Here is a 14,812-nt window from a genome sequence, read left to right on the forward strand (position 1 = left end):
AAGATAATATGAGTTTAGATAAAGTAGTGTATCAAACTTTAGTGAAACTCGTGTTTTAATACCACCTATTATGCAACCGTTTCATAAACTAGGTAAGTAATATTAATGTACTATTTATCACAATTTTATTTTACCACTTTGTCGGCGTGATTAATATTTATACCCATGCCAAATTACAGATTTCTAGCACTAATAGTCTCTGTGGTTAACCGAGGACGGACGGATGGACAGACGGACGGACATGGCAAAACTATAAGGGTTCCTTGTCCAAATCGTCCAGTTACAGTTTTACTACTTATAAGAAGAAGAAGTTAATAGATTTAAAATAATACCTATGTAGTAAGTACTTATAGATGATAATAATATGGTTATGCTGGTTATGCATATCCTCGTCATATCCCGTCATAGTCACGTAATAAATCCAACAGAGTGGGGGTAATGGAATGATAATCCCCAATCAAACAAGTAAACATCACCAACCTGCCGATACTGATGAAGCACATGTGCATAATGCTCGCCGAGCACGCGAGCACGTCACATGTCACGTACACGTTGCACCACACTACGCCCAGCGGCCAATAACCTGCACAACAGACGATATTAAACCTTACTAATTTATTTATAAGATTCAGTTTCAATTGATAAAAGTTGAATTTTGTGTACCAAATAACAATTTGCCAATAACCTACACAACACAATATGATATTAAACCTTGCCTGTGCTTGCACCTTTTACGCAAGATTTAATTTAATATCAATTGTATAGTATCGAAACTCCAATAACGTGAACGGCAATGGAAAATGAACTTTACTTATATTAGCAAAAGATACTATAATAGGTAATAGTTGTAATTTTTTAAAGTATTCGATAGAAGAATTTTTCATGAAACGAAGTGAAACAGTACCCATAGTACAAGATTTTACAGTAAACTGGATCTTAAATGCCTTATTTTAAAGCTCAAGTTTGTCTACACTTCTACAGCCAGCGCTCCAAGCGGAAACATTGCGAAATTAAAATCAGTGGCATTGAATATTTGAGTTCAATTCAAGGCTGTTTAGGTCCATTTTACTGTAACGCGGAAGTATTTCAACTCTCGAATTTGGTTTGGTTTGGTGAGACGTAAAATCTTGTACTACGGGTACTGAGTGACAATGTAAACTACATGCAATATTTGCATTAGGGCTAGTCGAATATATTGGTTTTAAATTCTAAAGTGTGGCTAATCTAAAGTTGATCGAAAAAAAAAAATTAACATAATTGGCATGTGATTTATGTAGCTAGGCAACCCTTAAGTACGATGTATCAATCTACAGTACTCGGCAGAAAACAATGTACATCGGTCTTTAGAATGACTTTACGGGTTTGTAGAGAGTGTTCTCTGTCACTCATACTTATATGGCGTTTTGTCGGTCTCAACGACAGAGACAATGCTCTACAAATCCGCTATCTCCTTCTAATCGATGTACGTTATTTTCTGCCGCGTACTGTACACATTATCTTCCATATTATATTCTCTATCACAATTAAATAACAGATTAGGGTAGTCATTCCTAATACCGGCTCTCTACCTACCTTATACAAGGAACTATGAAAACACTTAATAGGTATACTTGACAGCGCACGTAGGTTCCCTGCTATCATGATGAAGAAGAAGAGCATGCGAATACTCTAAAATTAGGTTGTGCTCAGAATCAGCACCATTGTATTTCCTGTTTTAAACAATGTAAATCATTTATGTACATGATTTGAAAGTTATACTGACGGTTGAAAGTACGAGAATGTATAATACATCAGAACTTTTCCCGCGAGAGAGTTCCGAACGAGTGGAAAATATAATTCCATTTTTCCCGTCTAATGTACTGAGTTTATAATAGCCTGTTTGTTATGAACTTAAACACAAAAATGTTCTTTATTCAATTACGCTGTAGAAACTTTCAAATTTATTTAAATATTTTGCAACATCTGGTCGAAGTGGCATACCTCGTTCCATTGTGTCCTGAATTTGAGTTATTTTGTATACAAAATACAGCGAATAACTTTGTGTTTGCTTATCTAAGTAAGTACATCTTGTTCGCAAGACGTTTGCAATAAAAAATTAAAAGCTGTACGATCTCTATCGCTGATATACTCTTCTCTACTCCACTTACTTATTATAAATGCGTAAGTGTTTGTTTGATCAGAACACATTCAAGAACGTTGAGAATGGTTTCGTTTGAACAACTCGTGCCTGAAATCAATTGGAAGGAATCGAACCCGGGACCTTCCACTAATAAGAGCACATACACAGCGCTTTCCACTGCGCCAGGCAGCTTCTCACTTCATATTATTACTTATACCCGTCTTATACCTAAACATTTTCAATAACCTAAGAGGATAATGTACATAATGTACTCGAACATGCATCAGCTGTGTTAGTTTTCATGTTACAAAAGTATGATGTACTTTATGATCAATTTATCATAGTTAAGTGTCTAAAAGTATCGGTACACTTGTAAATTACCAGAAAGTGGTTTTATGCTTTAAATGCTGTACCTATAATACCCAAGATAAAATGTGCTATTAAATGTATTTTGACGATTTTTATAAGAAAGAAAGAAGAAAAAGAAAAGTGGAAGAAAATAATTTTTCTTCCACGGGAACTCAGGTATGATAGGTTAACACAAAATTTTATCCAAATCATTACAGTTATTTCTATAAGAGTTGCTCGTTTAAAGTATGAGATATGAGATACTTTTATTCGTAGAGATGGGATGGAAATAGTTTATGGTGAAGAATTGGTGAAATTTTGGTCACCTCGTGAAGTATGCCACATAGTATATAGGAACTGTTGAGATATTGAAATTATCGCGTCAATACTTCAATCAAATTTCAAATTGTAATTTGTAACTTGAACTTTTAGAGCCTTCAATAGCGTGACGGTTATGGAGTGGGCTGAATTCTGAAAGGTCGGTGATTCAAACCCCGCCCGTTGGACTAATGTCGTACCTATTCCCAGTAGTATGATTTACGCTTACTTTGAGGGGAAAGGGGAATCTTAGTCATGATCAATGGAATCTCCAAAATTTGGCAAAGCATGCAACCATGAACCTAAGTAACAATTAGGTAAAAGTTCTTACCTAAGAATCCTGGAATAGCTCCCATTGGCATCACGAACAAGCTGACAAGCAAGTCAGCGATCGCCAACGACAACAGGAAGTAATTCGTCACATTCTGCAATCTCTTATCCAAGCACACGGCCAGGCACACCAATATATTGCCAACACCACCGGCCACTATGAACAATATCACGAACAAAAAACTCCAATCGTACTCCACACTTATAAAATTATCCGTCTCATTCTTCATGTTCCACTTACACTGAAAACTTTCATTGAAAGTGTTACTATTAAAACTATTTAAAGCATCAATGTACAGTGTTCTGTTCGAGTCGTTGAAACACGACAACGTATTCCAGTCACAAATGTCCAAATCAGGTATCTTCAACCACAAGTTCTTTATTGCGCTCTCGTATAATATTCCTAGCATATTCAACTTGAGTCGAGAGTTGCATAGAGTGTTGTTGCTGTACGGATCCAAGGAATTATTCGTACACTTGAGGCAGGTATAGGAGGTCTCATTTTGAATATCCAAATTCAGTTCACAGCTGTATTCTATAGAACTCCAGTAGCTCTTCAGAACACATTCAAGACCGTTGAGAATGGTTTCATTTGAACAACTCGTGCCTGAAATCAATTGGCATTTCAAATCTTCTAGCGTGGGGTCTAATAGATAAGTGAAATTCGTCATATCCGGCTGGTTCATTCCATTTTCAGGGTATTAGGTAACTCTCTCTCGATGCATTGTTGTGAACTGCCGGTTGCTCTTCGATTTCCCTTTGCAATCTGGAACAAATAGAAAATTTTATATTAGGATAGTAAGAAAGTAAGTCGAATAAATTTCTGTTGTCGAAATGTTGAAAATTTCAGCCCGCACATTACAGCGCATAAAATCCAGGACTGACAAGGTCAATTATAACACAATTTTCATTGATCAATAGGTAACGCATTCGGGGTGTGGGTGACTTCCAAAAGGCATGCCTCAAGGGCCAAGGCCCGCACAAATGGAAAAACATTGGTCAAACAGAATCAGAGCGCAGGAGATTTTTAAAACGCAGCTAAATTTATATTGAATAGCTGAACTTGTAAATTTTATTGGCCAGTCCGTCGTTTGCGAGATTTTTCCGTATGGCTTTTCAACTGGCTAATTTTGCAAGTACTCAACCCCTCTGGGGATATCCCCAGATCATCATCATCGTCATCATGATCAACCCATCACCGGCTCGCTACAGAACATAAGTCTCCTCTCAGAGTGAGCAGGGAATTGGCCATAGTCTACCACACTGGTCAGGTGCGAATTGGCAGACATCACACACCTTTGACAACATTATGGAGCACTCTCAGTCATGCAGGTTTCCTCACGATGTTTTCGTTCACCGTTAAAGCAAGTGATATTTATCTAATTACTTAAAACGCCTCCGAAAAGTTAGAACTGCGTGCCCGGGATCGTACCCCCGACGATTAGAAGGCGGACGTCCTAACCACTAGGCTATTACAACTTTAATTGTTATTGTATAGTAATAGCTTGGAACAATGTATGGCTATCAAAGTAGAACTTTAAGCTTATTGTATTTGGCTGTGGTGAGCCCAAGTTCTAATGTATTCAAAACTCGGTAACTTAAGTTCTAAGTGACGAGGACTTTGCCGTGTCAGGAACAGCACGAGCGGTCGTTATGTAAGCGACTGCGAGGTTCTATAGTAAGGCAATTGTCCGAGAGCCGACGATTAGCGATAGTCGAGTTGAGTTACCTAAGGAGAGAAGTTAGTATAGGGCTCTCTGTTACGTAATCCCATACTAAAGACTGGTGTATATTAATGATTGAGTTAACGAACAATGAAAATAAAAAATTTTTACAAAAAAAATAAAAACCGACTTCGTTACATAAACACTAAAAATTGAAAAATAATTTAATTTATTACCGAATATATTGTGTATACAAGAGTTAATATAGTTCCATAATAATACTTTTTGGTGCCGGTGCCAATTAGCTTTAGCTGCGCGAATCGTCTAGACTTCATATTTTTATGGGACTCCACAATGGCACCTCATTGGCACCGACCCCAAAAAATATTATTATGGAACTATATTAACTCTTGTATACACAATATATTCGGTAATAAATTAAATTATTTTTCAATTTTTAGTGTTTATGTAACGAAGTCGGTTTTTATTTTTTTTGTAAAAATTTTTTATTTCACAATTTTTAGTGGCCCCATGGAATTATGCTATGACTGGTTAAAAATCTACTGTTTACTAAGCTATTACACTGATCGCGAGCAATTTACTCTTATCCGTTGAGGAGTTCCAGTATCTATCTTCGAAGATGTTCATCAGATCTTCACCAAATTGAAATGGGACCAACTTTGAAGTATACTCTTTCAAACAAAAAAAAGAATTTTCAAAATCGGTCCAGGCGTTTTTGAGTAATCGGGGAACATACATAAAAAATAAAAAAAAAAAAAAAAAAAAAAAAAAAAAAAGATTCCGACGAATTGAGAACCTCCTCCTTTTTTTGAAGTCGGTTAAAAATGTACCTTAAATCGTTTTCAAAAGGAAAAACGGAACCTTTATAGGATCACTTTGTTGTCTGTCTGTCTGTATGTCGGTCTGTCAAGAAACCTACAGGGTGCTTCCCGTTGACCTAGAATCATGAAATTTGGCAGGTAGGTAGGTATCATAGCAGACATTCGGGGAAAAATCTGAAAACCGTGAATTTGTGGTTAAATCACACAAAAAAAAATTAATTTTGGTCATGAACGAATATTGTTATTTTCAACTTTTGAAGTAAGATAACTATATCAAGTGGGGTATCATAATATGAAAGGGCTTCACTTGTGCATTCTAAAACAGATTTTCACTTATTTTTATGCATAATAAATAGTTTTTGATTTATCGTGCAAAAAGTCGAAAAAATACGACTGTAGTTCGGAACCCTTAGTGCGCGAGTCTGACTCGCACTTGGTCGGTTTTTTTTTTCTTTTAAATGTAATGAAGGGAGTCCTTTGCCCAAACGAAGTGAAAAGGTAAGCAGAAAACAAAGTGGGAATTACGAAGCACTTCTGTGGATGATAATCCGCTTTCCTTTTGTCGTTGAAAGGGAAGGGCCTGCTGTTGACTAGGCCTCTTTTGCATTTCGTCAAATCACTGTTTTTAACACTTTTAACCTACTTCAATGTAGCTTAAGCGCCGGATAAAAATTGCTTTGCATATTCTACTTTTCAATTTTTCTCTAGATATCATCATCATCATCATCATCAGCCTGTGGACATCCACTGTAGGGCATAGGCCTTCCCTAAAGAGCGCCACCACACCCGGTCCTCAGCCTTCCTCATCCAGCCACTTCCCGCCAGCCTCTTTATATCGTCGGTCCATCGTGCTGGAGGGCGTCCCACACTACGCCGCTTGAACGCGGTCTCAACTCAAGGACTTTCCGGCTCCAACGGCCACCGCCTCTACGACAGGCATGACCTGCCCACTGCCACTTCAGATTGCTAATAGTTTGGACTATATCAGTGACCTTGGTTCTCCTGCGGATCTCCTCATTTCGGATCTTATCCCTCAAGGAAACTCCTAACATATCCCTCTCCATAGCTCGCTAAGTGACTTTGAATTTGTGAACAAGGTCGTGTGTTAGTGTCCATGTTTCAGCACCATAGGTGAGGACGGGAAGAACACACTGGTTAAAGAATTTCGTCTTCAGGCACTGAGGAATTGATGATGAGAAGACTTGACTCAATTTTCCAAAAGCTGCCCAACCTAGTCGAATTCTTCTGTTGGCTTCCTCGTCAAAATTGCTTCTACCTAATTATACTGTGGTTAAATTGTAAGCCGCCCATTGGCTATTATTACCTGCACTATCGGTTTCAATGAAGAAGACTTCTGAAGAATTGCTAGACTGGCAATTTTGGTAAGTATAGTCATATTATTATCATTGATAATGTCCTTTACCAAAATCGGTTGAACAGATGGGCCGTGACAGGCTAGCAGACACATAGACAGACACACTTTCGCATTTATAATATTAAGTATGGAATATGGATTTCGCGTAGAAATATTGATTAATTCGTAAACAAATTTAATTGGAACACAAACTCCACAAAGTATTTTTTTCGACGAATGCTGCACAGTGTGTTTTAAAATACTCGGAATTTGTTTATAAAAAAATATTCTGTTACAATAAAATTGTGATAGAAATTCATATTGTTAAAAGCGATTTTATTGTGTGGAAAATTCGATATAACATTTTTTATTTAAAACGTTTTCAAGGTTTATTTAAAAACAGAGGCTGAATTGAGAACCACCTCCTTTTTGGAAGTCGACTAAAAAGTAAAAGTACAATGAAAGATTCGTTAATAACAATCGTACTTAAGATTATTTTCTACCTGATGCTTTCGATTTCGTTAATATAGATTAAGATTTCTTAACAACCCATCTACTACTACTATTACTGTACATTGTACAACTTTGGTAAATAGATAACTAACATCTCGGGTATAGACAAAGGATGCTTTTAATGCCTAAAATTGTAAAGTTCCCGTGGGATTTTGAAAACCTAAATCCAAGCGGCCGAAGTTATGAGCATCATCTAAGTAGTAGGTATTCTAAAAAAACATTGTCATTTGTAAGGTAAGAAAAATAACGCTTAAGAAGTTAAAGTTTTCATGATTTCGGAGCGAGAGCATCATCTTATAGTATTCTAAAAACATCGTCATTTGTAAGGTAAAAAAATAAGTAAAAGTTTTCATGATTTCGGAGCGATCCCGTAGCTATTTCTAAAACATCGGATAATTTCGCTGACACACGCTAGCTAGTGTAAAGTACTCACGCCCATTGTAATCGTTCATTACAAAGGGTGTTTTCACTCGCCTGTAGTTTCAGCTAACGTACCCGCTGTCAGGTTCTCAAAGCATTTCCTTTGAAACCTCTCTAAGCCTATCCGCTCAAAGTGCTGATGTATGAATTTCGTGCAAAGCCATTTACATTGAACGATTCGTTAATAACAATCAAATATTATTTATTTTCTAGCTGATACTTGCAATTTCATCCTGTGGAGTAAGATTTCTGTATGAAATCTTTGATATTCCGGGATGAAAAGTAGACTTTTTCTTAGTTGGTAGATTATATTACTTATATCTATACTTTGAAATAGTCCTGCTTTCACCAAAAATTTTGTCGTCCAGTGCAACTTATTGATGTCATCATCATCATCATCAACCGATAGACGTCCACTGCTGGACACAGGTCTCTTGTAGGGACTTCCACACACCACGGTCTTGTGCCGCCTGAATCCAGCGGCTCCATGCGACTCGTCTGACGTCGTCCGTCCACCTAGTGGAGGTCTTCCAACGCTGCGTCTTCCGGTGCGAGGTCGCCATTCCAGCATCTTGAGACCCCTTATTTCCCTTTGTCTCGGGAGAGAACACAGTTATATGTATAAAAATCATCGTATCTGTATCGTGTCTCTTATTATAACTGCTTAAATCGTGATCGTGACGTACCTTCCATCCATAGCATAAATTCGTCGACCTGGTTGAACCCGCTCAGTACCCGTAGTACAAGATTTTACGTCTCACCAAACCAAACCAAATTCGAGAGTCGAAATACTTCCGCGTTACAGTAAAATGGACCTAAACAGCCTTGAATTGAAGTCAAATATTCAATGCCACTGATTTTAATTTCGCAATGTTTCCGCTTGGAGCGCTGGCTGTAGAAGTGTAGATAAACTTGAGCTTTAAAACAAGGCGTTTAAGATCCAGTTTACTGTAACGCGGAAGTATTTCGACTCTCGAATTTGGTTTGGTTTGGTGAGACGTAAAATCTTGTACTACGGGTACTGAGCGGTAAGGACTAATGATGCATGAAGCTTACGACGCAAATCGCAATATGTTATGTGCTATACGTCCGTCATACTCGTACTACCAAAAGAATAGGTAGATACCTATACATAAGTTTGATACGTCATACTATGTATGTATTTATATTCTTTATCGCACCACAAAACACAAATGATAGGTTACAAAAAAGAAATCCTAAAAAGTAGATACAAAAAGACGGTCATATAGCTAAATAGCGAAGTTTTCCAGACAACCTTAATACTAGCTAGGGAGAAACCTAAGGAAGAGACCTAACAGGTCAAAGTTGAATTTATGCTTTTAAAAGCTATGTTTAGACTGTTTATTTAGCACCGACCACCCGAAAGTTCGCACGGTAAAGATATAAATCCTTTTTTGTCTATCTATCCCGTAAAATTTCAAAAAATCCTGTCTTATTCCTTGTCTAAATTATAAAAAAGAAAGTATTAAGGTTTTGCTGGGCTTATGCGTCAGGTACCTATCTTAAATGTATAAAATGAAAAGGTGACTGACTGACTGACTGATCTATCAACGCACAGCTCAAACTACTGGACGGATCGGGCTGAAATTTGGCATGCAGATAGCTATTATGACGTAGGCATCCGCTAAGAAAGGATTTTTAAAAATTCAACCCCTAAAATAGGGGTTTAAAATTTGTGTAGTCCACGCGGACAAAGTCGCGGAGATAAGCCAGTATTTTATAAAATGTAATCATGGCGGCCATGAAAGTGGAAAGAAATAATCAAGATCTATTATAGAACTATGTATGTCATCGACTATTAAAATAAAAATGCATGCAATAAAATTTTCAATGTTCTCCTAAATTCCAACGTTTAGTGCTCTCCTTTCTTCAAGTATAATGAAATGTACGATATGACCGTGAATTTCAAGATCATGCTTAAGGTCGCAGATTATTATAATGCAGTGACGTAGACCTCTTTACGTCACATTTCGAGCGGAAATATCTGGTACAGGATATTTATTTATTCCAGGCAGTAACTGACATAAGAAAATATACATATTATTTTTAAAAATGCACCTATTGAGAACCTACTATTTTTTTGGAAGTCATTTAAAAATTAAATAAAATCGGTCAAGTGCGAATCGGACTCGCACACAAAGGTAGCATCGTATAAGATATAACACTAGTAATTTGTTTTTAATTTGCATGGCGGCCATTTGGATTTTTCTTTTGTTTTAATAGCGGCAATAGAAATACACATTCTGTGAAAAAATTATCTCTCTACCTATTACGGTTTACGAGATACAGCCCGCTAACAGACAGACGGACGGACAGACAGCGCAGTCTTAGTATTAGGGTCCCGTTGGCACCCTTCGGGTATGGCACTCTAAAATGGCGTCTCTCAAAGTTTGAAAAAGGATGTTTCAATGACTTCCCACGCGCCATTTTAACTGTATGAGTCAACTGTCATTGTCAAAAGTACGGCTCACCTTTAAAATCTAAATATACCTATAAAAGGAAAAGGTGACTGACTGACTGACTGACTGACTGACTGATCTATCAACGCACAGCTCAAACTACTGGACGAATCAGGCTGAAATTTGGCATGCAGATAGCTATTATGACGTAAGCATCCGCTAAGAAAGGATTTTTGAAAATTCAACCCCTAAGGGGGTGAAACAGGGGTTTGAAATTTGTGTAGTCCACGCGGACGAAGTCGCGAGCATAAGCTAGTTAGGACTAAAATCGTACTTTTAACAAGAAGACACTAAAGTTAAAATGGCGCGTGATAACTCATTTTTACGCATTATACCCGCGAGCATTGCGGCAGCACCCAGTAAAGGATGTGAAGGAAATGGCGGAAGCCTTTACGTTAATGGGGAAATAAAACGTTGATGGAAATTGCATAATTTGTTCCACTCGTACTCCATAGCTCTGAGTATGAGCACAGGTATGAGTTTGCATATCAATAGATTTCGAGCATCAAAACAAAATAGCGTCAGAGTAAAATAGACTGTAGCTGTAGGTAAATCCCTTGTTTTAAAGTTTCGTATATTCAGTCCTAACTGTTTTTTATTTGGAAAGTTTCCGCTTGATGCGCTGACTGCAGATAATTATGTATATGGACGAACTTAAACCATTGAAAACAAAGTAGTTTCGTTCTTTTTTACTATGACATTATAGTGTTTTGATACTCGAAATCTATTAAGGTTGTTGAGACGTGCAAACTTGTACTAACCCTACAGTAAGTATGTATTATATTGGTTTTATTTGTGACTCTGTTACATTATTTAAGAGAGGGAGATCTTAAATAGAACTCTAGAGATTGACATCATTTAAGGTCCTGACACTGGTCTGCCCTTATGGTTTTTCGCAATTTGTAAACTAATGCGACAAAGTAGACTCATGACATTCAAATTTCGCCCCTAGCAATATTATCTTCACAGGTTTATATAAAAATCTTTACTTGAAATTGTCCAGTTTTGGGAAATTGGTTAAAATAATGACTTATTTGTGAGTAGCTCACGTCAAACTCTCAAATGTTTTCTTGACCGACACAACGGACAGATTCCTTTTTCCTTTTGAGGTACGGAACCCTAAAAAAGGCGTAACTAGACCAGTGGCCCTACCGCGGTTGTTTGACAGCTACAATGTCACGATCGCAATCATCTCTGATTGGTTAATGCTCGCTCACTATTGGCCACAATGCATTGTTGCAACAAGAATCGCACAAATTCAGCCAATCAGAACAATTGAGATGATTGATGCAGGTTTTAGACAATCGTCCTACGGGATACAGGGATGACTCACTGTTTTCTTAACGCGAACGGACTATAATTAACTGACATATCAAGTCCAAAAAAAAAAAAAAAAAAATAAGAGCTGTACCTATTCGTAAATATCTTTTGTATAGTGTTTTCATTCAGTTTGTATGGTTGGCAAAGCAAAACACAGGTAAGCAAGCTGCAGTGGCGCGCAGCGGGGATATTAGATTCCTAATCACCTCATTACCGGCCCGGCTTTGCTTTGTGCAAACGACTGCTTGTTTTGCACAAGCAAATCCCAGGGGTCTTTGTACAGGTAACCTAGTAGGTCTTTTATAATATATGTAGGTATGTAGTTATATATATATATATATATATATATATATATATATATATATATATATATATATATAAATATTTCTATTATGGATTGTATATATATTGATATTTATAATAGTTATATATATGTATGATAGTTATGTATGTATTACTGAAATAGTTAATTATATAATATTATACTACTTCATTTTTCTGTATTGCGTGTAAGTTTTTTCTTCTAATATCATTGGTGTAAGTACTATCCAACACACCTAGTTTCTCCTTTCACCAAAGGTTGCCTGGTAGAGATTGCTGTGAGCAATAAGGCCGCCTTTGCATACAATTATTTTTTAGTTTTAGTTTTTTGTAATAGTTATGTAAATTTTTTTGTGTGCAATAAAGTATTTCTATCTATCTATCTATCTATCTAGTAGGTACACCTACCTAAATCTGAAATCTGTTGAGCGAACTTTAACTTTCATCATCATCATGATTAACCCCTCACCGGCTCACTTCAGAGCGCGGGTCTCCTCTCAGAGTGAGAAGGGTTTTGGCCATAGTCTACCACGCTGGCCATTTGCGGATTGGTAGACTTCACACACCTTTGAGAACATTATGGAGAACTCTCAGGCATGCAGGTTTCCTCACGATGTTTTCTTTCACCGTTAAAGCAAGTGATATTTAATTAATTAAAACGCACATAATTCCGAAAATTTAGAGGTGAGTGCCCGGGATCGAACCCCCGACCTCCGATTAGAAGGCGGACGTCCTAACTACTAGGCTATCACTGCTTACTTTAACTTTAACTTTGCTTAGCCTCAAAACAGAGTTAAAACGAGACATATTTATGTCACGGATATAATTCTATCTCGTTGCTATCCTTTACCGCAAGCAACATTATGAAAGGGATAGCAATAGATTTAGACGTGTCATTTTAGTTTAGTTTAGTTTAGAGATTATGTGCAGAAGAATCGGCCCCAATCCATACCTACTAATATCCATACTAATATTATAAATGCAAAAGTGTGTCTGTCTGTCTGTCTGCTAGCTTTTCACGGCTCAACCGTTCAACCGATTTTGACGAAATTTGATACAGAGGTAGCTTGCAACCTGGGGAAGGACATAGGCTACTTTTTATCTCGGAAAATCAAAGAGTTCCCACGGGATTTTTAAAAACCTAATTCCACGCGGACGAAGTCGCGGGCATCAGCTATTATCAAATAATGTAGTAATCACCCTCCTACGTCTGTATGAAGAAAACACTGAACACACATGAACCATTTTAAAATAGATCGTTATATCTATTCTAAGTTCTATTCTATTCTAAGAAAACACTGAACACACATGAACCATTTTAAAATAGATCGTTATATCTATTCTTAGTTCTACATGGGCTAAACAATAACGTCCCACGCAAAAAGCCTTATACAGTTGGCTCGCCGAGATCTAGCCTTTTCATTAAATATAAGCAGATACCCGATATTGTCCACAATTTGATATCGTTATCGTCCGGTGTATGTCCCGGGGCGATATAATATGCCTTCATTATCAAAGGTCAGTCCACGGGGTCAGACCCTTGATTATTGAAAAGGCTGCTCAAAGTCAATTTAAATAAATGAAGAGTGCATACTTTAATTTAATTTCATATAGATATCATCCTTAATATTTATATTATAAAAGCGAAAGTGTGTATGTCAGTTTGCTAGTTTTTCACAGACCATCAATTTAACCTACTAATTTTGACGAAATTTGGTTCTTTTTTAATTCAGATACAATTTAGCTGTTGACTGTAATCTTAACTGGTGGTAAATTTAATGTAAATGGAAGGGTTATGGTAGTTTTTATTAAGCCCTTTAGTTTCTACTTGGCATTGTACCAGATCGCATTGCTTCTGAACGAATCGCTAGGTTCGCTAGTTTCCACCTTAACGGCAAAGACAAGGTGGAAACGAGGCACCAATGAAGCCTCCAGACCAGACCAAAGAAGATTACTAATTTCCTCTGCTGGGAATCGAGCCCGCAACCTCTCACTAATGAGACCACTGTGCCCCGCAATATCAAAGAGTAGGTACCTACCTACTTTAACTTTGCTCAGACTTTACTGTTTAAGCGAGATAATGTCTGGTATATAAATCTCATCTTTTTGTATACCTACGAGGAAACACTCTAGGGATGACTGAAAACTAAGGGCCCTAATTAAACCTAGCGCCACCAGTCTGGTAAGACTTAAGCCTTTGACAAACAAAACCTAGTTCTCCACTACGAACTTTGTTATCAGTGAAAGACGGCTGTTTATTTTTCAGCTAGATGCAGGTAACTGGGTATTTGACTACATCAAAAATAAATTATTTCTCAGTGATTTTTAATTAGAGGGTCTTCCAAAATACGTAAAATCCACGTCCTTTGTTAGTTTCAAGTGTAATAATCATTTTAAATTATTGATTAAACAAAAAAACTACGTCATTATGATGTGACGTCACATCAAAGTATTTCATAGAATATTGCATACTAAGTGCGCGTTTTGACGTTTGATAAAAAGTTACTGATTTAACTAGTTGTCAAATACCGTATTGACAATCTTAAAAATATATATTGCTAACTTATGCCCGCGACTTCGTCCGCGTGGACTACACAAATTCCAAACTCCCATTTTACCCCTTGTGGGGCTGAATTTCCAAAAATCCATTCTTAGTGGATGTCTACGTCATTATAGCTATCTGTATGCCAAATTACAGCCCAATCCATCTAATAAACCCGAAAGAACTAAAAGCCTACTTTTTCACACTAATAACAATGCTCTACACGCCGGCAACGTTTCTC

General features: G+C 37.1%; 2 protein-coding genes across 2 annotated transcripts in view; one reads left to right on the forward strand and one right to left on the reverse strand.

Annotated features, from left to right (window-relative positions):
• Nucleotides 1-14,812, forward strand: part of Prosbeta1 (proteasome beta1 subunit) — a 276,237-nt gene that overhangs the window by 76,950 nt on the left and 184,475 nt on the right. The window lies entirely within an intron of this gene.
• The window catches only part of 5-HT2A (5-hydroxytryptamine receptor 2A), an 81,730-nt gene that overhangs the window by 40,141 nt on the left and 26,777 nt on the right, over nt 1-14,812 (reverse strand). The window contains exons 2-3 of the mRNA XM_034985465.2: nt 3,117-3,881; nt 481-583 (exon numbers count right to left, since the gene is read on the reverse strand). Of these exons, the coding sequence (XP_034841356.1) occupies nt 481-583; nt 3,117-3,801 (788 nt within the window). The 5' untranslated portion in view covers nt 3,802-3,881. The remainder of the gene's footprint in view (nt 1-480; nt 584-3,116; nt 3,882-14,812) is intronic.

This window comes from Maniola hyperantus, chromosome 4 (assembly GCF_902806685.2).
Source record: "Maniola hyperantus chromosome 4, iAphHyp1.2, whole genome shotgun sequence".
In the NCBI taxonomy this organism is placed as follows: Eukaryota; Metazoa; Arthropoda; class Insecta; order Lepidoptera; family Nymphalidae; genus Maniola; species Maniola hyperantus.